Below are 27,923 nucleotides of genomic sequence, written 5' to 3'. Positions count from 1 at the left end.
ACTTGCCCCGAAGTCAGTGCTCAGTAAATGTTCATACGTACATGGATCATGTGATCTACCCTCTTTCCTGTGCAACACCTGTGATAACACCTGTGAAAGCATCTCTTGCTTGGTACATGATGAGTGCTAATAAAGTTGCACAGGACTAGATCCTTGGAGTCCCTCCCTAAATAAGTGGCTCCATCAGGTTCTTTTCAGGGCTGATCTAGGGAGATAAGAATCTTGCTTTCCAGAAATCTCCACAAAAGCAAAATATCCAGCTGGCTGTGTCTATAAATGAGGACTCTAAACCTTGTTCCACGGACCTGCAGCAGCAGCTTGTTTAGAAATGTAAAATCTCAGGCCCCACCTCCAGTGAATCATAGTCTGCATGTTAACAAAATTCTTGGGCAATTTACATGCACATTAAAGTTTGATGTGCGGTGCTCCACGCCATTGGGAGGGCTTGCCACTAGTTCCTTGATTGCTAGGAACAGAGAAACCTAGTCAAGGCAGGTCAAGAAAGGAGGCTTGTAGTACAATGACACATAAACCCCAAAGGGAGACACACAGGACCTTGTGAGAATCTGAGGGCAGGAACTGTGGTACACTCAGGCTTCACGGGAACTGGAACTTAGGAATTTTCCTCCACGGTTTCACCCTACATACATGTGGCCACCTTGGCTACCCAGCTGACCTCTGATGTTTGGGATGCTTCCACTTCAGTTTTTACCACCTACTAGCAATTTCCCTCTATGTTTTATTTCACATTTCACAAGGAGTGAATCTGAATGGCCAGCTGGTTCCTTAGATTCATGCAGCTGTGTTTAGGGTCACATGGTACCAAAGAAAGGCCACTTGGGTGACCAGATTTGAGGTCACGGAGTTTCACTTACACGTGCCTGGGCCATATGTCATGAAGCATGCCTGGTACATGCAGCCACTTTTCCAGCATAGATAATTCTTTACAAAGACTTGTTCGTTCAAGGTTTTGCACACATGAGTTCCCATCCCATATCTGTGGCTGATGCTGAAGATACTGGCAGGGTCCTAGGCAGTAACTCTGGCTGGAATCTGAGTTGAAGTCATCAGGGTGGGCTGCCGCACCCCAACACATGTGTCATTTCCACCTTTTTATTAATAGCATCTGTCTTATATTGGACTCAGTCAGGTTACATTTTCTCCTTTTGGAGTGGCTCTGGCCCCAAATATTAAGCATCCTTGGCTCCTTAAGGACCAGCATTTGGTTCTTGTCTCCTTTCCCTCCTGAAGTGTCTCCTCTCTGCCCATAAGACTGAGGCTCGTATGGGGCTGCTTTCTCTTCCCTGCACTCTGCCTGCCTTTTCTGCTGTATGCCCATTTCCCGGAGTATCAGCTCTCTCCTCCCAGTTGCCGGGGTTGTGGCGGGCTAGAATAAGCTCCACCGTCAAGGCCCATTTCCAACACCACCTGCGTGAAGGGAGTTCACATGTGCCCTCTCCAGGTGAACACGTTTATTCCCTACGGGATGGCCCAGTGGGCAGGGCTGAGGCTGCAGAGGCAGGCACACTTGGGTCACACCCCAGCTTTGCCCCTTGGAGGGCACAAAATCAACAGCCACACTTCTGGAGTCTTGGCGCGTGGGCATAATGATACCTGGCTTGTGGGGTGGTTGTGAGACTTCATGACATTTATTGCAGCTCCAACTTCGAATGCAGAGCTTGCTCTTTAGCAGACCCTCAATAAATGATTATTTTTTTGGCTGTTTTTTAATAGAAAACGGAGAGTTTCTTTCTCTGGATCTTGGAGGATCTAAGTTTCGAGTCTTGAAGGTACAAGTCTCCGAAGAGGGGAAGCGAAATGTCCAGATGGAGAGTCAGTTCTACCCAACACCCAATGAAATTATCCGAGGGAATGGCACAGAGGTAGCAATGAAGGGGCTCTGTGAAGGTGGGGGAAGGCCTTGGCATCAAGTTCCTGGGTGACCGTGCCTTAGCCCCGCGTCCTGTGCTTTCTCTTCTCTGCAGCTGTTTGAATACGTAGCTGACTGTCTGGCAGATTTCGTGAGAACCAAAGAGCTGATGCAGAAGAAATTACCTCTTGGCCTAACCTTTTCTTTTCCCTGCAAACAGACTAAATTAGAAGAGGTAAGGCTGGTGCAAGGGAGGGAAGGAGCTGGATAGGATTGGGGTTTGGGGCTGGAGAATGGCACCTGCAGGGATCAGACTGGGAACAGGATAGATCAGCAGGGGTTTTCTTGTTTGTTTTTTCTTTTTTTTTTTTAAACAGTGAGGTGGAATTCTGAGGCAGGGAATATGTTAACATGGCCGCCTTGATTTTATACTTCCTAGGGGCATAGCACAGGGAGCGAAATGGTTTTCACCACCAAGCTCAGTGGTGCTCAGACCTTGGTTGTGTCGGAATCCCTGGAGGGTTTGTTAAACACAGATTTCTGGGCCCCATGCAGGAGTTTCTTAATCAGTGGGGCCTTAGATTTGTATTTCTAATAGGTTACCGGGTGATACGAATGCTGCTGGTCTGGCGACCACTCTCAGAAGCATTGACACAGCTAACTAGAATAAGAGGGGGTAGACTGGGGGAGTCTCCCTCTACAGTGAGCGGTTAGGAGGAGGACTGAGGTGGGGTCACTGGAGTGACAGTGTTACCGAACAGACCCAGCACCTGGGATGTATAGTCTCAGCTGTGCCACTAGCCAGCCGGAGTCTCTGGTAATCCATCCCTGCGTGCCTCAGATTTTCAATTTGTAAACAGGGAGAAGGCAAAGCTGATCTTATGTGAATCTGTGACAATGAACAAGGGGCCATATAAAAGGACAATGAGCTTTCTGGGGCCAGGGGGTTATTGTCACAAGTCAGGTCTCTGCAGGCCACTCCTGCCTAGGGTGGTGGTCTGTGAGCTCCTGCTGCAAAGACTGGTCATGACACCCAGCTCCTAGTCAATGCGTGGACCACCTTGACTTGGGATGTGTTTGATATTGTTGGCTTGAGCCGCTTATTGATAATGGGATAGTGGAAAGGGAATGGGTTGTCATGTTCCACAGACCTGGCTTTGAATCCTGGCTCAGAACAAGTTGTGTCCCCTGGACAAGGTACTTGACTTCTTGGGTCCCTTGTTTTCTTATCTGTAAAACAAGGATAATATCTACTTGCTGGGCTGAGGTGAAGCTTAGCCGAAGCATCTGTAATGCGCTGAGCACTGTGCCTGGTGGATCGATGTAGCTGCAAGGTTTTGTCAAGTGTCCCTATACAACTTGTCTCTTCATTCTTTTGTACCTTGTCCCCCAATTCCACAGATGTTTCTGGAGGGCAGGCACTATTTTATATTGTTCTTCCTCTCCATCCCCAGGGTCTCTACCACAATGTCTTATATTTAATAGCTATTTGATAACTCTGACAATTGAAAGGTGCAGTCAATCATTTATTGGGTTCCATTGAATGGGAATTTGCCATCATCTCTCTATATGGGAGATGGGCTGAGGTTTACTTTTTAATTATTTTCTTGAGAAAGAATTAGAAAAAAATAGTGTAAAGAAGGTTTCAGGGAATGTTAGAAGAGGCCAGGTGGAGCTTCGCTTGTGTTTGCAGACTGGAAGAGCAGAGTTCCCTCGAGTCAGTAGGGGAAGTGGGAGGAGTCAGGAATCAGGCCTCAATTCACCAAATAGTTAAACACCTCTTATTTGAGCTTAGGAACAGCGACCTCAAGAAGAAGGAAGATGATGATGATGATGATGATGATGGTGATGATGATAGACTGTATCTCAGATTTTGACACTGTGTCTTGCACACTGATGAACTCTTTATGTGTGTAACCTCATTTAAATCCCAAAGCAATCATATGAGGGAGATATCATTATTTCCACTTTATATTTGAGAACATGCAGTTCAGAGAGGTTAAGAGACTTACCCAAGGCCACACAGCCAAGAATGGCTCAGCCCAAGCTCACAAACTCCCTGACCACACTGACTTTCCAAAAATACACAGGTTTAGAATGTTGTTTAAAACGCCAGCAGGTGCCTGAAAGCATTTTGACCCATTTTGTGTTGTATCCCAATGAGGGATTTCAGATGACATTTAAATGAGGCAAGGGTGGCTTGATTATATCGAGGAAGGGAAAAACTTTTTCTCTTCAAAGTCTAGTTGAATTACCTGCATTTTATAAAATTTCCTCCCAAGCTGCCTTTCAGTGAAGTCTAAAGTAGAAAAGCTTCAGCCACAAGGAAATGCGTTAGTAATAATAACCGAGAGTGGGCATAGCTGTTTAACCATGATTCTGTTGCAGATGTAGATTTGTGACATGAAAATAAGGGCTTTGGAGAAGGTGGAGTCTGATCAGCCATGTAAGTGCAGAAGGAGGTGGGAAGGGGAAGACTTCTTATGAGGAGGTATGGCTAAGGGGGATTCTTTGTAAAATTAAAAAATGATTAAAGAAGATCAGGGCATTGGAATTAAAGGAGGATGTCACTTTGTTGTTGCTGTTGTTTTGTTTGTTTAAGTGAGGGAATGGAAAAGTCTTAGCCAAAGAGAAATTTCTGTCTCTGTGTGTGTGTGTGTGTGTGTGTGTGTGTGTGTGTTTGATGATAAAATGGTAATACTTTTTCAAGGTAGGAAAAACAAGAGAGAGGAAAGAGGGTAGGAATTGAAAAGTTTAAAGAAGAAAATAGAAATCTCCTCTAATCCAAACTTTCAGAGATACACCCTACTAGAATTATTGGGTTTTCCTTCCAGTCATATCTATATTAAATACTGGTGTTAAACTGTTTGTGTAATTTAAAAATATGTAGTTGTATGTACAGCTTTTTTTTCACTTAACAATATATCACATGCATTTATTCCCCACTCCCCCATATATAGTCCCCCCAACAGGTCCCACATTGTCCCTAGCATCCTTTTTGGGGGGACACCACCCTACAATCTCTCACTCCTCTGTCTGATGGGGCAGGGATGTTACCATAGCCCATAAGGGCAGAATTTAGAGCTACCACTAGGCAGTGCTGTGGTGCAGAGAAAAACCTGGTCACTGGGGGCTGCGTCAGAGACCTATGTTCCAGCTGGGCTCTGTCCTTCACTCACTGTGATACCTGGAACAGCTTCCTTCCTCTCTAAAGCTTGGCTGCTTTATCCATAAACTGAGGGGATGGGGATGGTCAGGGAGTTAGTAAGTTTGGGCTCAGCTCCTCTTGACTATGTGACCTTGGGCAAGTCTCTTAATCTCCAAGTTCTCTTCCAGTCTGAAAACTTCTGTGATTATTTGCTATGTTAGATATGAAACTCTTGAGAAACACCAATTGTAAGCAGATAATTGATAATGCAAATTGAGAACTATTTTTCTAAGTTGAAATGAAGTCCCTGAGGGAGTCTTACAAGGTAACATGTTAGTTCTGCTTTGTGGACCTGGCAAACCAGGCATTCTGCACACATCATGCATCTACCGTATGCCGGTACTTCTATCAGAGCAGTCCTGTGACAGAGGCAGGGAAGTGATGTTTCCATTTTACAGATGAGTAAACTGAGGTTCAGAGAGGTTAAATGACTTGGACAATGTTTTAATGAATCTAAGTGTTCTGACTGCAGCCATTGTTCTTTCTGCCCCTATGTATTATGTTTTAAACTGCTCAGATGAGAGTAATAAGCATGTCGAAATTTTTAGAAAAGGCCTCTGGAGAAATGTTGAAAGGATTGGTGTGATTCAGCTTGAAGAGGAGAAGGCCACAGGGGGGTACACTTTAAGCATGAAATTTCTGCATCTCATTTTCAGAACTGAGTGTCTTCCTTATTTTGTCTGGATCTGAAATCTTCCCCCAGGGTGTCCTGCTTTCATGGACAAAGAAGTTTAAGGCGCGGGGAGTTCAGGGCACAGACGTAGTGAGCTCTCTGACCAATGCTATGAGAAAACACAAGGTAAGGAATCCACCTCCGTGTGGGGAGGTCTCCCAGTTCTAGCCCCTTTCTCTTGTGGGGGTGAGGGGAGGATGTGGGGGAGGGTTGTCTCCTACATGCCTGCCCTCAAAGGAGAATCAGAGACGGATTTGATCTTAGGGAAGGTCTCACTCTAGCACAGTTGCTGCCGATTTGGATAAACCCACCTGAGAGCCTTGGCATGTGGAGAGTGTTCCGATCACTGTTGAAGGGTGACCCGCACTTCCCTGGGGCCTCCCCAGCTGCCACAGCCCCTCGGGGGTCTTGGTTAGACCTGATGCTGTGTGATGCTCCAACCGCCACCTTTCCTCTCTGAGGCTTAAAAGGTCACTTTCTTTCCTGTCTGGCTCTCCATCCCACTTTCCACTCTCTACTCATTGAGTGTCTCTGTTTGTTGAATACATTTTATGATAATTTAAAGAACTATAAAAGCAAGACCTGCTCCTTGCAGAGCTGAGAAGTACAAAAATAAACCCAAATGACTTGCTACCCTGACAGCATGAGGAATATATTGATGTATACCCTTCCAGTCTTTTTTCTCTTTAAAGTTGCTCTCATATTCTTTTGTATCCTTTGTTTTTCTCTTATTGTTTTCATTGCACTTTAAAATGCTCCCCCAAACCTTGTGGAACCATGGTGTAATAACCCACGTTTACTTGGTAGAATGGGAAACCCATGGTGGTGCCCACGGAGAGGACTTGGCAGAAGCTGGTTAAAATGTCCCCATGGACAAGGACTTGGGTGTTTTCTCTTGGAAACGCTATTGCTCCTAGGATAAACATGCTTTTCTCAGGGTCCCTCAAACATGGGCTGGAGTCCTGGTGATTGGTCCCTCATATTTTCATTGCTCAGAGGCTTTCACCCACACAGCAGGAGCATGAGTTTCACTCTTCAGCTCCCAACCGCTCTTTCTCTCCCCTAAACCTTGACAGAGGCCTTATTCCTTACAGGCAGGCCCAGAAGGCAGGATCTAGAGATTGTCTCAACCAGGCACCTTCACTGCTTTTGCTTCCTCTGTGGGGAAACATAAGGGGATAACACCTCCCTCCCACCCACTGATGCCCTCTGGGACTTGTGTTCCAGCAGGACTTAGATGTGGACATCCTGGCTTTGGTCAATGACACCGTGGGGACCATGATGACGTGCGCCTATGATGATCCCTACTGTGAAGTTGGTGTCATCATTGGTAACTCAATTTGACTTCCTTCTTGGAGGAGGGTGAAAGGGGTTGGTTTGGGGCTTAGTTTCGGGGAGCTCTGAGTAAATTCTGTGGGAAGGTGATTGGCACTTTCTACTTAGAAGAAGCAACATAGGGAGATGGAAAATTAATATACGCATTCATTCAACAAGTGTTTACTGAGTGCCCGTTGTGTGCCAGGCCTTGCGCTCTGCATCAGATTCTCAGCGGTGAGAGTCCCAGAGGTTTCCGTGCTCAGGAAGCTTTCAGTGCAGAGGTGGGTGAGAGACTGGAAAGGCCTAAACAAGTAGTATAGTTTCAGGTGGTGGTTAGTATGATAAGGAATATAAAGCAGGGCGATGTGACTGAGAGTGAGTGTGGTGCGGTGGTCAGGCCAGGCCTTGCTGAGAGGTGACATTTGAGCAGGGACCACAGTGATGAGGAGGAGGGAGCGAAGCAGAACTGGTGAGGAAGAGAGTCCCTGTGGCCTCCGCGATGGGAATGAGTCTGGGGTGCTCGAGAAACCCTAAAAGGCTGAATCAAAGCGAGTGAGGCTGAGGGTAGAAGGCCTTTCACGTGAGAGAGTGCACAGGACTGGGCAGGTGGCCTAGGACACGGAGCACAGTCACTGGAGGGTCTTTGGCTTTTACCCCAGGGGAGACAGGGCACGGGAGGACTTTGGGTGGCGGATGGATAAGTGGTGTGTGCATTTTTGTTTATTTTTTAATTATAAATTTATTTGTTTTTTGGCTGCATTGGGCCTTTGTTGCTGCATGTAGGCCTGGACCAGGGAGGCCGCAGCGCAGCAGGGGGTTCTGGTGGGTGGTCCTAACACCTGAGCTGGTGGGGCTCTCCTGGAGGGGTCCATGAGAAGGTTGTGCAGGGGACAGTAAGGCCAAATGGACCGGGTTTATAGGCTGTTCTCAAACATCCCTGCAGCTTCCCTTTTCCTTTACCACTATTGGGGGAGGTTTTCTGAATTGCTTTTTCTTTTTTTTTTTTTTGCGGTACGCGGGCCTCTCACTGTTGTGACCTCTCCCGTTGCGGGCTCACGGGCCCAGCTGCTCCGCGGCATGTGGGATCCTCCTGGACCGGGGAACGAACCTGCGTCCCCCGCATCGGCAGGCGGACCCCCAACCACTGCACCACCAGGGAAGCCCCAGAATTGCTTTTTCTGAATTTCCAACTCACTCTCCTCAGCCTGACTTTCCCAAAGGGCAGGATCTTTACAGCGGAGGGGCTTGATCTGCCTTCCTGTTTCTGGAGCCCCACACCTCTGAATGGGCCTGGCGCTTGTCTGTCATGGCATCTGCTACTGCCCACTGTGTCTGTCTTAGCAACTGTGTCTGGTAACCTGCCAATTGGGTGCCATGCCTAAGCAGTGTCTGTGCTTTTCTGAGAAAAGCTTTTTCCAAATATTCTATTACACTCTGATTCTCTACATCTCTTATTTCTCATGTTGGCTTTAAAATTCTGACACCAGAGTATCAGCCAGGGGAAGATACTTTTTAAAAAATATATTTTTAAACAGCTTTATTGGGGAATTCCCTGGCAGTCAGTGGTTAAGACTCCGTGTTTTCCACTGCTGGGGACCTGGGTTCGATCCCTGGTCGGGGAACTAAGATCCCATAAGCCACGTGATGTGGCCAAAAACAAAAACGAAAACAGCATTACTGAGTCATAAAATCCTCTCATTTAGTTGTATAATTCAGTGATTTTTAGTGAATTTATAGAGTTTTGTAACTATCACCACAATCCAATTAGCACATTTCCATTGTCCCAATAGGTCCCAAACCTATTGGCAGCAGATTGTGCCTATCTGCAGTCACTCACCACTACTCAAGAGTTTGAGGTATTTCCTTCGAGTGAGTTTGTGTTTGAATAATGGCATGTTGCTTTCTTATGTGATAGCTACTCACTGTCAAAGATAAGGATGTAGCTTGTGCTAGGAACAATTTGTGGCAGGCTATGAGTACGGAATATTTTTAGTATCAAATAGAGAAGAAGCTAAGTAGCATAGGGAAAGGATTAAAAATATTACTATGGGTCAGTGATTTTTTAAAAAATATATTTACGAAGTTTGGTTAGCTCATCCTCCTCTTAGTAAATATACTGTCAGCTTTCATACATATTCATCAGGAACTTCTTCACAATTGACTCCATTGATAACAGCAAACCATTAACACCCTGACAAGTGTAGACTTGGCATGTCAGCTTTATTCCTCATGAACTCCCCAGCTTGCCAAAAGCTGCTTCCCTCAGCGAGAACCAGCCCCCGGAGTGGATCAAAAGCACTTTGTGATGCGTTCAGAGGACTCTTGGGCAGTTGAGAGTCCCCTCTGTCTTTGTCCAGCTGGGAGCCCTCACGTCTCTGTTTTCTCCCTGATCCCTTGTCCAGGCACCGGCACCAACGCGTGCTACATGGAGGACATGAGCAACATCGAGCTGGTGGAAGGTGACGAAGGGAGGATGTGCATCAACACCGAGTGGGGGGCCTTCGGGGACGACGGGGCCCTGGAGGACATCCGCACCGAGTTCGACCGGGAGCTGGACCTCGGCTCTCTCAACCCCGGGAAGCAGCTGTGAGTACCCTGCGCTGTAATCTGGGCATCGGCACCAGTAAATGTCAACTCACTCGGGTACGCTTTATACCTGGGAGGCTTCTTAGCTGTGACTCGTTATCCATCACAGGGAGTTTATGAGTCAAGGCCTGTATTTCAGTTTCACTGGACAGATGAGGAAAGTGAAAGCCAAGGAAATTGAGTGATTTCCCATAGGTCATATCCCTGATTCGAATTCAGTCCAGAGGTAGGGGAGATACAGCTGTGAACTAGGTGTCCTGCCTTCTTGGCACATTTGGATGAGTGGCCAGAGAACAAAGCAGTGCAGCCTGAGGAAGCACATGCTCCTCATTTGTTCCCCTTCTGCCCCGCCCCCTTCTTCTCTGAGGCCTAATCATGCGGCACCTGGTGTGAGTCCCTCATTCTCAGGTCTTGCCGAGCCTTTCTCTGCTCTCATCCCACACTCACCTGTAGTATAAGTGTTCAGGGTCTGCCTGAGCTCTGCCTGTATGCCGAGCTCCCTGAAGGCGACTACACCTGTGATTTTCCTTTCCTTTCTACACATAGGGTCTTGCTCATTAAGTGTTTGTTAAAAAAAAAAAAAAGTGTTGAATGAAAAAACGCTTAAAATTTTAAAAAATAATTTCAGACTTACAAAAAAGTAGTGAAAATAGTATAAAATTCCCCTTCACTCAAATTCCCTAATAGTAACATTCTCTCTCTGTGTTTATGTATATACACAGACACATAAAATACACATATACATAAAATACACATATGTCTATGTAAAATTATTTTTCTGAACATTTGAGACTAAAATTGCAAACATAATATCCCTTCACCCCTAAATACTTCAGAGTGTATTATCTGAAAAGAACTACATTCTCTTATATAATTAAAGTATAATTATCAAAATTAGGAAATAAACACTTAATCAGTTCTAATCTCTAATTTACAGATCTTATTCAAAGCTCACCTGCTGCCCCACTAATGTCCTTTATGAAAAAAAGAATTGTCCAGGTCCAGGATCACACATTACATGTTGCTGCCATGTCTCTTTAGCCTCCTTTAATCTTCTGTAGTATCTGTTTGGTTTTTATGATCTTCAAGCATGCAAGCCATTTATTTCACAGAATGTCCCTCAACTTGGATTTGTCTGACGTTTCCTCATGATTAGATTCAGGCAATGTATTTTTGGCAGGACTATCATACAAGTGGTGTGTGTCCTCCCCTGGGGATCGGATCTGGAAGCACATGTTGTTTGTTCCGTTGCTGGGGATGTTAACTCAGATTGCTTGGTTAAGGGGATATGAAAGGTTTCTGCACCATAAGGTTATTATTATTCCCTCTATAATGAATTAAGTATCTGGTGAAGAGATACTTTGAGACTATGTAAATATCCTGTTTCTCATTAAACTTTCTCTCTAGTTTTAGCATCCATTGATGAATTTCTAGATCCATCATTCCCTGTAGGTTATTAGTTGTTATTCTTCTATAAGTAAGAGCTTTCCTATCTCCTCCATTTATCTACTTATGCTAATATGGATTCTTTTTAAATTTAATGGGTTATAATTCCTTCCTATTATATTTCTTTTGATATTCAAATTCTTTTCAGATTTAGCCAGTGGAAGCTCCTTCGAGCTAGTCCCTGTGTCCTTTTGACATGATTCCATCACTCTTTAAGTACTTCCTTATTTTCTGGCACAGTAAGATGCTCTAGGCTCACCATGCACTTTCCCAGCGCCAGCCCTGAAATCAACCATTTTCCCAAGAAGCCCTGGTGAACAAATATTTTAAGTACCTCCTAGAAACCACTCAACACTAGAAGTGCATACCTGGGGAGCAAATTTCTGCTTTGGATGCACCTGGTCCCCAGCACATACCCATTTCACTGGTGACACAGAGCAGCCACAGCCCAAGGAAGTGGTGCCACTTTGGGGACTTTGTCATCCTCATCCTATCCATTTCACTTAAAATAAATTCCACTCCCCCAAACACAACCTGGATTTCTTTTGATTGTCTTGTTTCTGCAATGTTCTAAGACTTTATATGAAATAGATAAAGTTGATTAGGAAACAGGTTGTCCTTGATTTTGTATCTTATGTTTGCAGAATAAAAATTATATTTAATAGTTTACTTGGGAAACAGTAAGTAATTGCTTGTTGTATGCAGACTGAGAGTCCAGGTGCAGGTAGCCCGGTGGGATATTTCATCCATATTATTGTAGAACCTCTCTGGAGCTATCCAAGCCCATTTCACAGACACAGCATGTTTCTCTCTTGGGCAGAAACAGGTGTAGGAGTTGGAAACACTTGAAGTTTGGATTTGTCATGCTGTGGTTGGTGATCCTGGGAAAGTACCTGAAGTCTCTGAAGTTGAGATTCCTTATGCCTAATATGAGAATGGCACCCCCGTGGCCAAGGGTGACTTGAGATAAAGATTTTTGGAATCAAGCACCTAGTGATCAGGAAAGAATCTTAGGTTTCCTCTAGTTTAGTCCTCCCCTTTTATAGGTGAGGAGAATGTAGCTCAGAGAGGATGAGTGGGCTCCCAAGGGCACCCCAAGCTGGGACAGGGACTGAGGCCTCCTGACCTGTAAAGAGGCCCTTCCACCACTCATGCTCCAAACCATGGGCTGTGGCTCATGGGCTTTGGGAAGGATGCTGCATAAGCAAAGGCATTGCTGCCACTGATCTGTTCACCAAATTGTAGGTTTGAGAAGATGATCAGCGGCCTGTACTTAGGTGAACTCGTCAGGCTCATCTTGCTGAAGATGGCCAAGGCAGGCCTCCTGTTTGGTGGCGAGAAATCCTCCGCTCTCCACATTAAGGGCAAGATTGAAACACGGCACGTGGCTGCCATGGAGAAGTAAGCTGCTTGGCAGGGTCCCTTCCACCTTGACTCTGCAGAGGGTTAGGGTGGGCAACCAAGGAGTGGTGTGCTCATGGTGGTGGTGCACAGAAGGAACCAGATCTTCCTTCTTCACAGGATGATTTCATACCTGGACACAGCTTCAGGTGGATTGGCAGTGCCTGCCATGCCTCACATGTGGCTTCTTGTTGGTTTCAGCAGCCAGGGATGCTGGTGTCGGAGGTCTGCACCCTCCTCATGTTTTGTTACCTTTTTCCCTCACTGAAGTGGTGACATAACTTTTTTAGGGTCACTGACTCCTTTGAGAATCTGATTTAAGTTCTGGACCCTTTACCCCCAAAATGCACATTTGCACACCATTTTGCTTATAATATCAGGGCATCCTTGGACCCGTTTAAACCCAAGCATGGAATCCAAGTTAAGAATTCCTGCTGTAGCAATAACCTTCTCTATCTGGTGCTGTCAGGGACTGGCTTTGCCTTTGGCTTTGGTGATTAGGGGGCTCACACAAAGATGTGCAGTGGGGAGCTGACTGGTTATGGTGGCTGGCCCCAGTCGACCCAGGATCCTGTTCCTCAGGCTTAGAAAACCTAGCATTGCCCTGAACTTTGCAATCAGCTTGGATTCTGAGTTCAGCAGGGTGATATCTGACTCCCAGAGTCTGTGTTTATGCAGATCTTGGCAGAGACTGAGTTTCTGTAAAAGGCATTATAGCACAGGATGCTTAAAAGGGTGGGCTCTGTAATCGAACTTCCTGAGTTCAAATCCTGCCCCTTGCACTTACCAGCTGTGTGCCTGTGGACAGGTTACCTACCCTGTCTGTGCCTCAGATCCCTCTTTTGTGCAATAGGATAATGACAGTACTCCCCCCAGGATTGTTGTGAGGGCTGAGTTAACACATGTCAAGTCCTTAGGCAAGCACCTGGCACATAGTGTGCAATAAATGGTGGCTGCCGTGATCATTGTTGAAATCGTCATTATTATCATATGACTCTGTGCCAGCCTGTTTATTTTCACAGTCCTGAGAGGTGGGAATGCTGTCTCTCTGAGGGGGACTCCCACGGGATGGAGAAGTGTGGTCCTCTCATTCCTGTCCCCTGGCCAGGTATAAAGAAGGCCTGGCTAATACAAGAGAGATCCTGACGGATCTGGGCCTGGAGCCTTCAGAGGCCGACTGCGTTGCGGTCCAGCACGTCTGCACCGTCGTTTCCTTCCGCTCAGCCAACCTCTGTGCAGCGGCCCTGGCAGCCATCCTAACACGCCTGCGGGAGAACAAGAAGCTGGTGCGGCTCCGGACCACGGTGGGCATGGATGGCACACTCTACAAGATCCACCCCCAGTGAGTGCTGGCCGCCGGCCCACACCCCCTGCAAATGAGTCCAGTCTGTCTGCTTGGAGCCGAGTCCAGTTTTGTCTCTAAACTACGCTGCTTCTCTGGGTTGCTGGACCCAACTGTCTTCTGTGGTTCTGAGATTACAGGGGAAGGGGTGAATTCAGAGATTACATTCATCTAGCTGGCTGGGTTGCTTTAGGGGATCATTCTTAAAGGAATATTCTGCTAAAACCAATTGCCTGACTAGCAAAGCCGTGTGTTTATCCATCTGTCTATCCATTATTATTGAATACTTGCTATGTGGTAAGATTGGAAAGTAAGATACATCCAGTTATAAATGGGGAAAAATCAGGATGGCAGGGGTTGCCAAGTCCACATGAAAGATACCAGTAGGAAGACACAGGGAAATGAGAATTTCTCAGAAGGAGGGAGCATGAAAGTCCCTCTGACTAACAGAGGTGTTAATGGAAGTCAGGTGGGTATACCTGGGAGGAGCTGGGGAAAGAACCCTTCCCCTCTGGGCAGAGATGATGTTCAGCCAATACATTGTGTGTGGACACGCCCTACTGCTTATATTATCAGTGATAAAATAACCACTTCTTTGAGCCTTCCAAGTGTCCCTTCCACTGTCCCAGCTGCCCTGGTCCCTACCCCTAGTCACCCCCATCTTCTCCCTCCATCCAGCAACTGAAGGGGTGAGCCTTGGCCCAGTAGGGCCCCCCAGGAACCCGTTCCTCTGCTACACCTGTGTCTGTTGCTATTGGCTGGTCCTGGGCCTTTATGATTTTTACATGTTTTGCCATCCCCCTCCTCCACCTCCAGATACCCAAAACGCCTGCACAAGGTGGTGAGGAAACTGGTCCCGAACTGTGACGTCCGCTTCCTCCTGTCGGAGAGTGGCAGCACCAAGGGGGCCGCCATGGTGACCGCAGTGGCCTCCCGCGTGCAGGCCCAGCGGAAGCAGATTGACAAGGTGCTGGCTTTGTTCCGGCTGACCCGAGAGCAACTTGTGGGCGTCCGGGACAAGATGCGGGTTGAGCTCGAGTACGGGCTGAAGAGGGACACCCACTGGCTGGCCACGGTCAAGATGCTGCCCACCTACGTCTGCGGGATGCCAGATGGCACAGGTGGGCCGTGCACAGCTCCCTTCTCTGATGGGCCCCCCAGAGCTCAAATCAAAACTCCTTAAATCCAGTTAGGTCTTTTGTTTCAAGAGCCTTGGGTTCATGTCTATAATGGAGGGAGGAGGGTTGGGGTAGAAGGTTAGTACTCTGCTGAATCTCTTTGCTTTGATTGATCCACGGCACTGGCGGTGAAGAATACCTAAGTTAGGTTCCATGTGTGTGAAGACCCAGCTGCTGTTCCCAGGGGCTACCATCTGGACACTTGGAGTGTCTGGCTTGTCTTCCACCCTCTTCTCTGGCTCTGTTCTCTCCTGGGGCTTGGCTCTCTTCCTCTCCCCTCTCTTCACTTTCTGCCCCTGAGTTTTCCGATACTTGATCCTTCTCCTGGTCCTCTGTGCTCGTCTGACGGGAGCCACAAAACAGTGAGGTCAGTTCTTTAGACAGGATACTCCACCTCTTTGAATCTCATGAGTCTCACCCAGATATAATGACCTTTGTAAAATGCTTCATATCTTTAATTTGCTTTTGAACGTTTAATTTCATTTTGTGCTCACAACTACTCTGTATGTTATATAAAGAGAATGATTCCCATTTTATGGATGCCAAAACTGAGACTCTGAGAGGTTAGGTGACATACTCAAGGTCACACAGTTGTACTTGGAAACTCTCAACAACAAAGATCTTTTCTAGAGCCAGTATCGTTTGAGTCTACTTGGGGGGAAAAGAATAACAGCAGTAAAAGACACTATTCAACTATTCATTCTTTCATCACTTTTATCCTTTTGCCTTTATTCCTCAAAGTTTCATTAAGCACCTGCTACTTGTCAGGCTCTGCTGTAAGCACGGTAACAGAGCAGTGAAGAAAACACAGTCCCTACCCTTATGGAGCCTAAGTTCTGTTGGGCTGGCAGACAGTAAACAAATAAACGCCAGGTGATGCCATGTAATGACAGGGCTATGAAGAAAAATAGACCACCATCAGGGGTAAGAGAACTGGCTGAGAGTGAGGTCTTTGGCAAATTCAAGGAACAGCAAAATGACCAGTGTGGCTAGAACAGAGTGAATGAGGCAGGGAGAGAGGTGAGGAATCACACAGAACAGACTGACATGCTCTGCAATGTCGGAGAACTGAGAGGCACTGAACTGGGGGGCCCTGGACTGTGATGGGCGTCAGACTTGATAGTTTCTTATTAGTCAGGTGGGCGTGTGAGAATCCAGGGAAGGGGCGAGCAGGACAGAAGAATCATTTCATGCTCAGGATGAACAGCTCCTCTAGGCCATATGACAGGATGGAAGCACCTTCCCAAGTCCATTGTAGTCAGGTAGCCTGGCCTGGATTCACCCTCAGAGGCTCCCTGAGCATAAGTATCATGTGTGACCTTTACCAGACAGCAAGAAAAGCAAGCTGGCCTCAGCTGGGCTCAGGGTGCCTGCCCAGTGCTCTGACACTGTGCTTAGTGACCGCCACGCCCCTTTGGCCCGTGAGCCCCAGGCAGGCAGGCTCTGGATCTGCTCACTTTCAGCATCACCTCTTCCTCCCAATGCCTGCACACAAGGCCCTGCTCGGCGCGTGCCGGTGGAATGCAGCCCCCACTTTCTCCACCACAGAGAAAGGAAAGTTCCTCGCCCTGGATCTGGGCGGAACCAACTTCCGGGTCCTCCTGGTGAAGATCAGAAGTGGACGGAGGTCGGTGCGAATGTACAACAAGATTTTCGCCATCCCCCTGGAGATCATGCAGGGCACTGGTGAGGAGGTAAATGCCGGGCAGGGGGTTCCACGCTCCGAGGTGCCAGCCTGCCACCCTGTACAGTGCAGGCCTGGCATGACTGCCGCTCTCTCCCTGCAGCTGTTTGACCACATTGTGCAGTGCATCGCTGACTTCCTGGACTACATGGGCCTCAAGGGAGCCCAGCTGCCTTTGGGCTTCACATTCTCATTTCCCTGCAGGCAGGCGAGCATTGACAAGGTAAGATGGCCCAGCCTGGTGGGCCCATTCCCTCCTACACCTGGGGAATCTCGAGACAGCTCTGAATCACTGTTCATTTTATTTCGGGGTCTCAGGTTCAGGGCAGCTGGGGAGACGTGATCGAGAATTTGGACCATTTAATTTTTTTCTATTTACTGTGTTCCCTTTTCATTATTATTGTTTCTTTGATTGAAGTTTACAAAATAATTTAGAGCAGTATACAATAAAGGGACACTTGGATAAGGCTACTGTTAAAAGAGAGGTCAAATCATATTATCGAGAGATAAGAAGAGGTAACAACCAGTTAAGGCCAGTTATAACTCTTAGTCTACAATATTACCTGGGTCTTCCTGTATAAACAGGAAAATGCAATAGGTTGTAGGGTTTTTATTGTCTGATGAACAAAAGCATACCAGTGCATCAGAAGAAATGCATTTCTTTCCGATATTAGAATTTCAGGAGTTTATCACATAGACACTTACTTAGTTGACATTGAAGAACATCATGTATAATGATTTTAATAAATTATTCATAATAATTTAGAAATGTACATCACAAGATTTCTCTTGGAATTCTTGGATAAAAGCACCATTCACCAGCTTATGGAGAACAGAGTACTCTCTCTTGCTCTCTGATAGGCTTATGTCAACCAAGCTTACAGGACTGGCATAAAAGCAGAACACCAGTCCTCAATTTATAGAGAGAACTCTGGTCAGCACAGCAAGTCAGCCAGAGAGCTCATGACAATAATGAGAATGACACCTGAGATTTGTTAAGATTTTGTCTAATCCAGTCAATGTCCCCATGATGTACATACTATTTTTGCTTTATTTTACCATTTTTAATTGTGGTAAAATAGATACAACATTTACCACTTTGTTTTTAAGTGTACACTGGTACACTTAAAAAGTACAAGTGTACTGTGGCATTAAGTACACTCACATTGTTATGAAACTGTCACCACTGTCCATCTTCTGAACTCTTTCATCTTCTCAAACTGAAACTCTATACTCATTAAACAATAACTCCTCATTTGCCTCTCTCCCAGCCCCTGGTAACCTTTATTTTACTCTCTGTCTCTATAAATTTGACTATTCTAGGTACCTCATATAAGTAGAATCATAACAGTATTTGTTATTTTGTGACTGGCTTATTTCACTTAGCATAATGTTCTCAAGGGTCATCCATGTAGAATTTCCTTCCTTTTTAAAGCTGAGTGATATTTTATTGTATGTATACACACTATTTTTTTTTTTTTTTTTTTTTGCGCTACACGGACCTCTCACTGCTGTGGCCTCTCCCGTTGCGGAGCACAGGCTCCGGACATGCAGGCTCAGCGGCCATGGCTCACAGGCCCAGCCGCTCGGCGGCATGTGGGATCCTCCCGGACCGGGGCACGAACCGGTATCTATCCCCTGCATCGGCAGGCGGACTCTCAACCACTGTGCCACCAGGGAAACCCCACACTGTTTTTAATCACCATTTTGTAGTTAAGAAAAACGGAGGAACAAAGAGGTTAAGTTGTCCAGGTTACCACATCTATAAACAGTGGTAGAGGGGTTATTCCAGGACACTGGCCTGAGAGCCCAGGTTCTTGCACTCTACCCTCGGGATCAGGACCTGGAGCCCAGTGTTTTTGGACCATTTTGGCTATAATGCACAGTACACTTACATATATAAAATCAAAATTTTAAAAATCCAGAAATAGTACCTACCCTTATTTTGTGCATTTTACTCTATTTTCTATCCTATTTATGTATTTATTTATTTTTGGCTGTGCCACATGGCTTGTGGGATTTTAGTGCTCTGACCAGGGATCGAAGTCGGGGGCCCCAGCAGTGAGAGCTCTGAGTCCTAAGCACTGGACCACCACCAGGGAATTCCCTATTTCACTTTTCATATGAGGAAATTGAGGCATGCAGTCTTATCCAGTCGGTAGCTGCAAAATCAGAACTGAAACAGAGCTCTGCAGGGCTTGGAGAATGCTATGAAAACACTCTTCCCAGGCCTACCCCCACTGTCCCCCAGTCATTCAGAGAACAGGGAGAGAGGGGTTCAAAAGGCAAAATTATCTGGTAATATGGCTAGATCTCTCAAAATTAAAAATGCCAGAATGCTAGGAGCCATAAGATCCATTTCTCAAGATTCCATTTCTTAAAATGTACCTAAAGAGGGATGAACAAGGATGTTCACTACAACATCACTTTTTAATAATGAAAAATAAGAAATAACCCAAATGTCTGACAATGGAGAATGACTAAATAAACTATGGTATATCAATCATACAGAATTACTTGATTTTTATTTAACAAACACATTTATAGTATTTGCTCAGTGCCAGACACTGTTCTAAATGCTTCACAGATATTACCTACCTAGTCGGGAGGCAAGAGCATGCAGTAGTTAAGAGCATGGGTCTGGAACCACATTGCCTCAGGTTGAATCTTGGCTTCTCCACTTACTGGCTTTGTGACTTTGGGCAAATTATTTAACCTCTGCACCTTTGGCTTCCTCATTTGAAAAATAATAAATACGATTAAAATAGTACTTGTTTTATAGGTTTGGGTTTTTTTTTTAATTTAAAATTTTCTGTGCAATTATATTTGAGGAATATTTTCCATATTAACTGACCTGGAATGGTCTAAAAGATATATTATGAGTGAGAGAAACAAATTGCAATAGTCCACACACAGTATGAATTTATTTGAAAATACATGTAAGCAGAGAGAAAAAGATCTGAGAGGATTCATATCAAACTGATAATAGGGGTTACCTCTCAGGTTTGGGGGGATGGGGGATTAAAGTGGACTTTGTCCTTATTAATAACACTTTAATGTTTTACAAAGGTAATGCATTCCTGTATTACTGCTGCTATTAAAAATTAATACAGGAATCCACATAAGGTTAACAGCTGATCTTTCAGCAGAAACTCTGCAAGCCAAGAAGGGTATGGCAGGACATATTTAAAGTGATGAAAGGGAAAAACCTACAACCAAGATTACTCTACCCGGCAAGGATCGCATTCACATTCGACGGAGGAATGAAAACCTTTACAGACAAGCAAAAGCTAAGAGAATTCAGCACTGTGAAACCAGCTTTACAACAAATGCTAAAGGAACTTCTCTAGGCAGGAAACACAAGAGAAGGAAAAGACCTACACTAACAAACCCCAAACAATTAAGAAAGTGGTAATAGGATCATACATATCGATAATTAGTTTAAATGCAAATGGACTAAACGCTCCAACCGAAAGACACAGGCTCGCTGAATGGATACAAAAACAAGACCCATATATATGCTGTCTACAAGAGAGCCACTTCAGACATAGGGACACATACAGACTGCTAGTGAGGGGATGGAAAAAGATATTCCATGCAAATGGAAATCAAAAGATAGCTGGAGTAGCAATACTCATATCAGAAAAAATAGACTTTAAAATAAAGACTATTACAAACGACAAAGAAGGACACTACATAATGATCAAGGGATCAATTCAAGAAGAAGATAATAACAATTGTAAATATTTATGCACCCAACAAAGGAGCACTTCAATACATAAGGCAAATGCTAACAGCCATAAAAGGGGAAATCGACAGTAACACAATCATAGTAGGGGACTTTAACACCCCACTTTCACCAATGGACAGATCATCCAAAATGAAAATAAATAACGAAACACAAGCTTTAAATGACACGTTAAACAAGATGGACTTAATTGATATTTATAGGACATTCCATCCAAAAACGACAGAATACACTTTCTTCTCAAGTGCACATGGAACATTCTCCAGGATAGATCACATCCTGGGTCACAAATCAAGGCTTGGTAAATTTACAGAAATTGAAATTGAATCAAGTATCTTTTCTGACCACAACTCTATAAGGCTAGATATCAATTATAGGAAAAAAACTGTAAAAAATACAAACACATGGAGGCTAAACAGTACACTACTAAATAACCAAGAGATCACTGAAGAAATCAAAGAGGAAATAAAAAAATACCTAGAGACAAATGACAATGAAAACACGACCCAAAATCTATGGGATGCAGCAAAAGCAGTTCTAAGAGGGAAGTTTATAGCAATACAATCCTACCTCAGAAAACAAGAAACATCTCAGATAAACAACCTAAGCTTACGCCTAATGCAATTAGAGAAAGAAGAACAAAAACATCCCAGAGTTAGCAGAAGGAAAGAAATCATAAAGATCAGATCAGAAATAAATGAAAAAGAAATGAAGGAAACGATAGCAAAGATAAATAAAACTAAAAGCTTGTTCTTTGAGAATATAAACAAAATTGATAAACCATTAGCCAGACTCATCAAGATAAAAAGGGAGAAGACTCAAATCAATAGAATTAGAAATGAAAAAGGAGAAGTAACAATTGACACTGCAGAAATACAAAGGATCATGAGAGATTACTACAAGCAACTCTATGCCAATAAAATGGATAACCTGGAAGAAATGGACAAATTCTTAGAAAAGCACACCTTTTTGAGACTGAACCAGGAAGAAATAGAAAATATGAACAGACCAATCACAAGCACTGAAATTGAAACTGTGATTTAAAATCTTCCAACAGGGCTTCCCTGGTGGCGCAGTGGTTGGGAGTCCGCCTGCCGATGCAGGGGACATGGGTTCGTGCCCTGGTTCGGGAAGATCCCACATGCCGTGGAGCGGCTGGGCCCGTGAGCCATGGCCGCTGAGCCTGCACGTCCGGAGCCTGTGCTCTGCAACAGGAGAGGCCACAACAGTGAGAGGCCAGCGTACCACAAAAAAAAAAAAAAAAAAAAAAATCTACAAACAGTAAATGCTGGAAAGGGTGTGGAGAAAAGGGAACCCTCTTGCACTGTAGGTGGGAATGTAAATTGATACAGTCACTATGGAGAACAGTATGGAGGTTCCTTAAAAAAGTAAAAACAGGGCTTCCCTGGTGGCGCAGTGGTTGAGAGTCCGCCTGCCGATGCAGGGGACACGGGTTCGTGCCCCAGTCCAGGAGGATCCCCCGTGCCATGGAGCGGCTGGGCCTGTGAGCCATGGTCACTGAGCCTGCGCGTCCGGAGCCTGTGCTCCGCAATGGGAGAGGCCACCACAGTGAGAGGCCCACATACCACAAAAAAAAAAAAAAAAAAAAAAAAAAAAGTAAAAACAGAACTTCCCTACGACCCAGCAATCCCAGTACTGTGCATATACCCTGAGAAAACCATAATTCAAAAAGAGTCAAAAAGAAACGAAATTGAGCTATTTGTAGTGAGGTGGATGGACCTAGAGACTGTCATACAGAGTGAAGTAAGTCAGACAGAGAAAAACAAATACTGTATGCTAGCGCATATATATGAAATCTTTAAAAAAAATGGTTCTGAAGAACCTAGGGGCAGGACAGGAATAAAGACGCAGACGTAGAGTATGGACTTGAGGACATGGGGAGGGGGAAGGGTAAACTGGGATGAAGTGAGAGAGTGGCATGGACATATATGCACTACCAAATGTAAAATAGATAGCTAGTGGGAAGCAGCTGCATAGCACAGGGCGATCAGCTGGGTGCTTTGTGTTCACCTAGAGGGGTGGGATAGGGAGGGTAGGAGGGAGGGAGACGCAAGAGGGAGGAAATATGGGGATATATGTATACATATAGCTGATTCAGTTTGTTATACAGCAGAAGCTAATGCACATTTGTAGAGCAATTATACTCCAATAAAGATATTGAGAAAAAAAATTAATACACATAGGAAGGGGGAGCTGTGTTCAGCTGTCCATGGTCCAGGACACTGGGCCTTCAGGCCTCTCTCCCAGCAGTTCTGACAGGTTCATGAAAACATAGCTAAGAAGGAGGGGAGACCAATGGACAGATGGGAGCAAAGCCACTGATGGCTGGGCAGGAAAAAAGAGAGACTTAAAAATTGAAGTATAGTTGATTTACAATATTATATTAGTTTCAGGTATACAATGTAGTAAGTTAATATTTTTATAGCTTATACTCCATACAAGGTTATTATAAAATATTGACTATATTCTCTGTGCTGTACATTACATCCTTGTAACTGATTTATTTTATACCTAGTGGTTTCACCTATTTTGCCCCTCTCCTCACCCCTCGCCCTTCTGGTAACCACTAGTTCCCAAAAGAGAGACTTAGGTGTGGTACATATATACAATGGAATATTACTCAGCCATAAAAAAGAATGAAATTGGGTCATTTGCAGAGATGTGGATAGACCTGGAGACTGTCATACAGAGTGAAGTAAATAGAAAGAGAAAAATAACTATCATACATTAAAGCATATATGCGGAATCTAGAATGAACTGGTTTGCAAGGCAGAAATAGAGACACAGATGTAGAGAACAAACGTATGGACACCAAGGGGGGGAAGTGGTGGAGGGGGATGAATTGGGACATTGGGATTGACATATATACACTAATATGTATAAAATAGGTAACTAATAACCTGCTGTATTAAAAAAATAAAATTCAAAAAAAATTAGAAATACTTTTTCTCGGTATTATAAAGATTATACATGCTAATTTTAGGAAAATTAGAAAATATAGGCAAACAAAAAGGAGAGACTAAAAGGTACCAGTAATCTTGTACCCAGAGGGAACCACTGTCAACCCCCTGGTGTATGCATTGTTCCAGGCCTTTTTCCAGATTTGAGTGTGTGTGAGTTTTAAAATAATAATAGAATAATTCACCATCTATATTTGTTTAATGTGAGTTCACTTAACAGTGTATGGTGAGCATCTTTCTCTAACATCTAATGTCTCTTAAAGCATTATGTTTTTATGGGTGTAGAGCATTTCCTATATTGATGTACAAGATGATAGATCCATATTGTTGGAATGACAGGATGCCTCTAGTTTTTCCTGTGAAACAATGCTTTGATGAACATTTTACAGCTTTATCTTTAATCACAAAGATGTGATTGATTGGGTAAATTAGAACTGCCCTTTGTTCTGTGCAGTCATGGCCAGGGAACATGAGTTGACCATTGATAAATATGAATTGCCGCAATTATTCCTCAGCAGTAGACCTTGTCTGAGCATCACGCTCTGTGGCACCTCTGGGCCCAGTGTTAGGGCTACAGATGGAAGCACAGTCAAAAGCATTTGACTACCAGTCAGCTATAGTGCCTTGCATCTATTTGATGCTGAGATTGTGCTGTGGTCCCAGCAAACTATTGCTCAAATGAATTTGCCCTCCTTTCTTACAGGGAACACTCATTGAGTGGACCAAAGGCTTCAAGGCTACTGACTGTGAAGGGGAAGATGTGGTGGACATGCTCAGGGAAGCCATCAAGAGGAGAAATGTACGTTATGGTGTTGAGGCTCATGCCTGACCTTGCCCCTTCCCCGAGGCCCCTCTGCTCTGCCATCCTATACCCAGCCCTGTGACTCTGGCCCCTGCGCACCTCAGGCTGATGTGCCCCTCCTGAGCCTGTTTGGCTTGCACATCCTACTTATAGTAGAGCTGCTTCCTTTGCAGGAGTTTGACCTGGACATAGTCGCAGTTGTGAATGACACAGTGGGGACCATGATGACCTGTGGCTATGAAGACCGTAATTGTGAGGTTGGACTGATTGCAGGTGAGTGATCAGGCATGTCCTATTGGCCTACTCCCATCTGCTCTTTTAGAGGTTCCCTTTTAACACAGTGAAGGGCAGGGGGCCATTGTTCCATTATGTAGAGGTTCTGAAGCCAGCTTTGTCCAAAGTAGAGACAAAGTTAAGATTGGGATTCCAGGTCTCCTAATTCCCAAGTCTTTACTTAACAACTTTTTCCCTAAGGGTCTTAAGCCAAGGTTTTCCTTTCTGTTGAGGAAGGAGAATAACATAGAAAGACGGGGCTTCCAAATTAGCACCTTGGGGCAGATTATTCTGGGAGGAAGGAGACCACAGTTGGATCAGGTTGGCACGGGGCTGAGGGAGCTAGATTTTCATGTTGGCTCCAACCTGCACCTCCTCTGTTCTCTGACCTCTTCTGGCTGTCAGGCTGCACAGGATGGGGAAGAGTTGGAAAGAAACCTAGGAGAGAAGAAGGAGTGGTCTGTGGTATGATATAGGCCTTTAAAGGGTCTTTTGGAAAAGTCTGGCAGTGATTAAGGGCAAGGGTGGATTCCAGGGGGATACTCTAAGAGGTGAAGGGACAGGTGGTATTTGAACAGGTGGAGACATGGGTGATGGGCATTCTCAGTGACAGGCACAGGTTAAGTAATCACAGAATCTGGGAAAGTTGTTCCAGCTGGTTGTCTGGGCTTCCTGAGTTTAAGTAGTACATAGAACAGGAGATGGGGATATATTGAGATGTCTTCAGTAACAACTAAGAGGTTTCAGCTCACTCCAACACTTACCTACTTTGTGACCTTGGGCAGGTTGCTTATTCTGTCTGGACTTGAGTTTTCTCATCTGTGGGAAGGGCTGGGCTAGATCTAGGAGGACAAAGAGGTAAGATTTGTTTGACTGATGATAATAGTTGCCTGGACTGTTGTGTTGAGAATAGTTCTGAGACCAGGTCATGGACAGAGGAGAAGAGGGTGGCTTTCAGATGCCAAATGTCTGCTTGTCCAAGACTAGCTGACTCCTCATGGTCCCTTCCAGCTCTGACTGCTAATTCTGTGACTACTTGGAGCTTACTTTGTGTGCCTGTGGCTTATCAATAATCATGAGGAGAAGGATAATGATAGCACAGGTACCAATTCTATGTGGAGGAAACTTACGAACATCGTCTCATTTTTTTTTCCTTTATAATAAATCTATAAAGCAGGTATTATTTCCTTTTTACAGATGAAGTAATTGGCTCTCTGAAAGATGAGATGCTTGTCTAGGGTCACCCAGCTATGAGTGTAAAGCTAAAGTCCACACCCAGTTGTCTCTGACTCCAAACCTAAATTCCTATCTACTGTACCCTGCTGGCTCTTTAAGACGTAGTGGTGTCTTTTGAAGACTAAAGTCCCATCTTGACCTTTTAGGAACAGGCAGCAACATGTGCTACATGGAGGAGATGAGGAACATTGAACTGGTGGAAGGGGATGAAGGGAAGATGTGCATAAACACAGAGTGGGGAGGATTTGGAGATAATGGCTGCCTAGATGACATCCGGACCCAGTACGACAAGGAGGTGGACGAGGGGTCCTTGAATCCTGGCAAACAGAGGTGAGGAGGGCAGATGTGTGCATTTATGCAGGTTGTGCAGTGTACCACTTCAGCAGATCTAAGGGGGCGCCATTTTCATGTTACAGACACCATAGTTTGTATATTTATGACAACTCTCCATCAGATGTTTGTGAAATGTCTTATTTGAACAAAAGCATGAAGTTATGACAAGTTTCCAATAAAGAGAAAAAAGGTGAGCCTTTTTCTAATTACCACAATGTACCATAAGGTCTAGTGGTGGCTTTGGAAGTGAGGCAGAGGTTGTCAAAAAAGTCCATTCACTGTAGACTGGTGTCACAGAGCTGGGACATGGTGACTTACTGGGCCCTCTCAACATGGGCTTCTAGTAGGTCCAGTTTAGAGGTCAACATCCTTAGTCTTTCAAGAGCAGGCTGCCAGGTTGGTGATCTCTGTTGTTCTGGGGGTGGGGAAGTGGCTGCCCATGATGGATGGGAGTCCTGGTTCTCAGCCATGACATTGTGTTCCAGGATGGGTCACAATCACTTTATGAGGTGTATTCCAATTGATAACCATACTAAAAATACTGAAAATAATAATATTTAAAAAAAAACACAAAACAGAGTACATTTTCACTTGCATTCTCACATACCTTCTTGAATAGGAGAGAAAGGGGTAGACAGGGATAGAGCTAGCGTATGGTGGATTGATCATTAACCTGAGCCCATCCATTATGACAGGGTTTGGCAAACTTTTTCTGTAAAGGACCAGATAGTAAATGTTTTACTGTCAGGCCGTATGGTCTTTGTCACAACTAAACCCAGTGTCTTACTATATAAAATAAGATGAAAATGTACATTTATCCTGATGGACGATATCCAAGTGGAAAAGTTGAGCAGATAGGAAACATAATGGGATGCCTGGGCCACAGGCGCCTCACTGACTGTTGAACTGAGAAAACTCAATAGGAAGAGGCTTGACAAGACCAAGACCAGCCCTGGTGGTCCCGCATCTTTCTTTGGCACTAGTCTTTGTAGGTGGGAGGCAGGTGAATTGTGGTAAGCCCAGCTGAACCAGGGACCAAAACACAAGGGACCTTAACGAAGGGCCTTATCTCTAAATCCCAAGTTGGGGCATCCAAGTTTTATGTCTGAATGCACTGGAAGCTCACGTTTTTGGAGTGAGAGTTTAAGGGGGCAACATACTTGAATTCACCTGCTATCACCATTTTTTGTCTAAGTGTCAGTTCTTTAGACTGATGAGGTCCTGAGCAGTTAAGAGAACACAAGTCCAGCATGTAAGTCTCAGGCACACTCAGATTTCCATTTGACCCAGCAGGCAGTGGCAGTCCAGCTCTGCATCGTTGTTATTAATTCTGTCACACGTACCTGGGCAGCGTGCCTGCTCAGTGCCTGTCAGTTGCAAAGCTCCTTTTTCTCTTGCACCTTCCACCTTGGAGCTCACAGCCTAATAGAAAGGGGGAAGGGAGCTAACATTTTGGACCACCCTTGGTGTGTGCATACAGTTTAAATGTGTTATCTCATGGAGCAGAAGCTCTAGTGGAACAGATTTCTTCAAATACAAAGCCAAGGAGAACTAGCTTTGGGGCCAGGAAAGGGACTCACTTTAGCTTAGTGTCTACTGTGCACCAGACGGTTGCCTCCCAACAGTCTTGTGGGGTCAGAGTTTTGCTCCCTGTTTTATAGATGATGGTTTAAAGTGCTTGCTTAAGTCATGCAGCTAATGTGTGGCCGAGCTGGGACCTAGTTCTTGCTCAGTATGGCTCCAAAGCCTGGTCTTCCCACAACATACTGTCTCCTGTATGCACTTCTCTGGGCCTGCTGCCCACTCTGACCCACTGCAGCCCAGGCAGCTGGTGGATGCCAGTGG

At 45.0% G+C, this 27,923-nt stretch overlaps 2 protein-coding genes across 7 annotated transcripts in view; one reads left to right on the top strand and one right to left on the bottom strand.

Annotated features, from left to right (window-relative positions):
• TYSND1 (trypsin like peroxisomal matrix peptidase 1) overlaps window positions 1–27,923 on the bottom strand; it is a 1,185,869-nt gene that overhangs the window by 445,214 nt on the left and 712,732 nt on the right. The window lies entirely within an intron of this gene.
• HKDC1 (hexokinase domain containing 1) overlaps window positions 1–27,923 on the top strand; it is a 53,037-nt gene that overhangs the window by 20,731 nt on the left and 4,383 nt on the right. For 3 of the 6 annotated variants that reach the window (XR_010838957.1, XM_067025516.1, XM_059052723.2), the window contains 13 exons: window positions 1,735–1,883; window positions 1,986–2,105; window positions 5,782–5,877; window positions 6,979–7,081; window positions 9,471–9,654; window positions 12,346–12,501; window positions 13,610–13,843; window positions 14,660–14,964; window positions 16,570–16,715; window positions 16,809–16,928; window positions 24,138–24,233; window positions 24,410–24,509; window positions 25,892–26,075. Coding sequence is in view for 5 of the 6 variants with exons in the window: in XM_067025516.1 (XP_066881617.1) it covers window positions 1,735–1,883; window positions 1,986–2,105; window positions 5,782–5,877; window positions 6,979–7,081; window positions 9,471–9,654; window positions 12,346–12,501; window positions 13,610–13,843; window positions 14,660–14,964; window positions 16,570–16,715; window positions 16,809–16,928; window positions 24,138–24,233; window positions 24,410–24,509; window positions 25,892–26,075 (1,993 nt within the window). In the remaining variant the exon portion in view is untranslated. Of the gene's footprint in view, window positions 1–1,734; window positions 1,884–1,985; window positions 2,106–5,781; window positions 5,878–6,978; window positions 7,082–9,470; window positions 9,655–12,345; window positions 12,502–13,609; window positions 13,844–14,659; window positions 14,965–16,569; window positions 16,716–16,808; window positions 16,929–24,137; window positions 24,234–24,409; window positions 24,510–25,891; window positions 26,076–26,161; window positions 26,262–27,923 lie in introns of those variants that run through there. The other 3 variants (XM_067025519.1, XM_059052725.2, XM_067025518.1) reach the window with 3 other exon arrangements.

Source organism: Kogia breviceps, chromosome 2 (genome assembly GCF_026419965.1).
Source record: "Kogia breviceps isolate mKogBre1 chromosome 2, mKogBre1 haplotype 1, whole genome shotgun sequence".
NCBI lineage: Eukaryota > Metazoa > Chordata > Mammalia > Artiodactyla > Physeteridae > Kogia > Kogia breviceps.
Note: the sequence above shows the minus strand (reverse complement) of the source record. Positions and strands in the feature narration are given on the sequence as shown.